The 2,500-nt window shown below is 42.0% G+C and overlaps 1 protein-coding gene and 1 long non-coding RNA gene across 2 annotated transcripts in view; one reads left to right on the top strand and one right to left on the bottom strand.

Moving 5' to 3' along the window:
• The window catches only part of LOC136358710 (uncharacterized), a 700,888-nt gene that overhangs the window by 266,316 nt on the left and 432,072 nt on the right, over positions 1-2,500 (bottom strand). The gene's annotated exons all lie outside the window — the stretch shown is intronic.
• Positions 1-2,500, top strand: part of TFAP2D (transcription factor AP-2 delta) — a 47,036-nt gene that overhangs the window by 2,160 nt on the left and 42,376 nt on the right. Inside the window, exon 2 of the mRNA XM_066314647.1 lies at positions 1,956-2,016. Within this exon, the coding sequence (XP_066170744.1) occupies positions 1,956-2,016 (61 nt within the window). The remainder of the gene's footprint in view (positions 1-1,955; positions 2,017-2,500) is intronic.

The raw sequence follows: 2,500 nt of genomic DNA, 5'->3' as shown, positions 1-2,500 counted from the left end.
GACAATGCCTAAGTCCCGGGCAAAAAAGCACCATAGTTTATCCAATTTTCGACTTAGTGCCATTCAACTGGTCATTTATGCAATGTCATCCGACCAAACAACATGTTTCCCTTTTAAAAAGAAAGAAAGAAAAAAACCTGGTTGGTTAAGCTGCTAGAGGCACAGTTTCTTTTTATTTATTTAACGAAGAAGAAAATCAACAGCTTTCCTTTGGAAAATATTAATTTTTCGATCACAAGTTATTATCAAATAAAATACTTAGGTCTTTGTATTTAATCTCTTCTTCTTCTTCTTTTTTTTTTTTTTTTTTTTCCCTCCCTCTTTTTCTGAACACAAGAGGGAGTGTGCAGAGGTATCAAAAGCCTGAGCAGTGAGAAGTTGAAAATATTAATATTTGTCGTTAGGGCTCGGATGAGTCAGAAGAAAGTTGGACTCTCGCGAATATCACTGCGGGTGTAGAGGGAAGGGTTTTGGTGGCGAGCAGAAACAGGACTGCACAGAAATACTTTTGAACCGAAATTGTGGTCTAACCAGTCTACCCCTTTCTCCTTAGTCTTTCTTTTTAAAACGTTCATCAGCATATGCCTCATTTCAAATGCAACAAATGTAAATATACTTTTCCCTGCACAGAATTTTAAGTGAATGTCCAATAGTTTCGAGGGCGGTTTAAGTCAGCCTAACAGATGCAAACAGTCTTGGAGCTGGAGTGGCATCTTTCAGTGCCCTAAAAAGATTTTCCATGGGCAACAAAGAAAACTGTCACACCTTTTCCCATCACCGCTTTAATTTATGCTCAGTCGCCAAGTTTTTTTCATATTGATTTCATAATCACTTTAAGGCAGAACACTTAAAATAAAAAAGGGCCTTGAAAAGGAAGGTCTTACAGGGCCAGCGCCAATATGGTGAAAGTGGGGGAGAGAGCCAGGACTGTAAAGATTGTTTTGTAAAGTGGGGTTTTTATTATGCACCGACTCTCTCCGCATTTACTTAACTCTTCACGGGCTGTTGAATAGGTTAACACCCTTAAAGGCCTCTTTCATGTCCAATACCTCGTTTGTTTGTAGAGGAAAATGCGTCTTTAACACATTTCCACTGGGCAAAGATTTAGGTTTGGTTTGTTGTGTTTTTTTAACCCCAACATAAGGAAAAAACCCAAAGAAAACCCAACCCTTTCAAGTCTTTTATCACTCCAATAAAAATATTTATTAAGGAGGGCGAAGATCCCCAAATAATCAGCCTTGTAACAGGAGAATAAAGAAGTGGGATCTCCTCGGACGCGCACCAGAAGCCCTAGGCAGGGTTTTTTGATGGTTCTTCACCCCTCGCTCACACATGGGTGCCTGTGTGTGTGCGCACAGAGATGCATATTCATCCCCACCTATGTGCGGACACACGCATTGTTACAGCACCCTCGCAGCTCCGCGGAGCCGGCAAAGCCCAATAGGTCATCTGTTGTTTGTGCTCTTTGTCTGCTTCTCCGCACTCTGAGGCAGAGGTGTGTGCGCGTCGCAAAACGTATCTGTGAATTTAGCTGTGCGCCCGAATGTAAAAATACCGCTAAAGAAACCTGCAAAAATAAAATAAAAAAAGTGAAGTACATTTTTAGCTTTGTGCGCGCAACTGTCGAACGGGAACACACTTCTCTCAAAAGTACTTGTTTGTCTGTCTGTCCTGCCATGTTAGTGCCGCTCCAAGCTGCCAGTTCGGGATAAATTGGAATTTAAATGGCAATGAAAGGAAAATTACTCTGCGTTTGGTGGGGTAGGGGCAGATGACAGGATGGAGAGGAGACTTCACTTGGGTTCGCTGAGAGTAACTGTGTTTTTCCAGTTCACCTTAACCATTGTTCCTGGGCGAGTCGAGTAACAAAGCCAAAGCTGTGTGATCTCTCTATGGGTTTCTGTGTCTGATTTCTTTCTTTTCTTTCTCTCCTTGTTTTCCCCTCATTACTTAAGAGCTCAGTGGAGGCCCAGTGTGGACTTGTACTCAACGGGCAAGGAGGTGTGATAAGAAGAGGTAAGAGGTTACAAATACTTGCGTCTATCAATTTTTTTGTAAACATACATCCCTCTTCATCTCTCCCTGCCTTTTCCTCCCCCACTGTTTAGGGTAGTTTGGATTTACTGCCGAAAAAGTGGTAAATTGCCGTTTGTCAGAAGTACCTTCAAACTCTCTTAGAGCACTTCACATTTCACAGTCCATTTGCACTTTACAAACGATCTACTCCTCGGTAGCTCTCGGATACCTCCGCTGAATTCAGAGTTTTCCTGACTCGGTGTAACATTCCCCGTTTAATCGGGATGATCCCTGATAGTTTGAGAAACGTGTTCCCTGGCGCCGGGCTGTTAAATCGGTAGTTTGATCTCGTGTGAGAAAAAAAAAAAAAAAAAAAAAAAAGGAGTTTTTTGGGAAATGTGGTTTCAGTAGCGCTACAGACCGGTGTGGAACTCGCTTTTGAGTGTCACTTCATTTGATAACCATCTGTCAGTGTAAATATCGA

Source organism: Sylvia atricapilla, chromosome 3 (genome assembly GCF_009819655.1).
Source record: "Sylvia atricapilla isolate bSylAtr1 chromosome 3, bSylAtr1.pri, whole genome shotgun sequence".
Classification (NCBI taxonomy): Eukaryota; Metazoa; Chordata; class Aves; order Passeriformes; family Sylviidae; genus Sylvia; species Sylvia atricapilla.
Note: the sequence above shows the minus strand (reverse complement) of the source record. Positions and strands in the feature narration are given on the sequence as shown.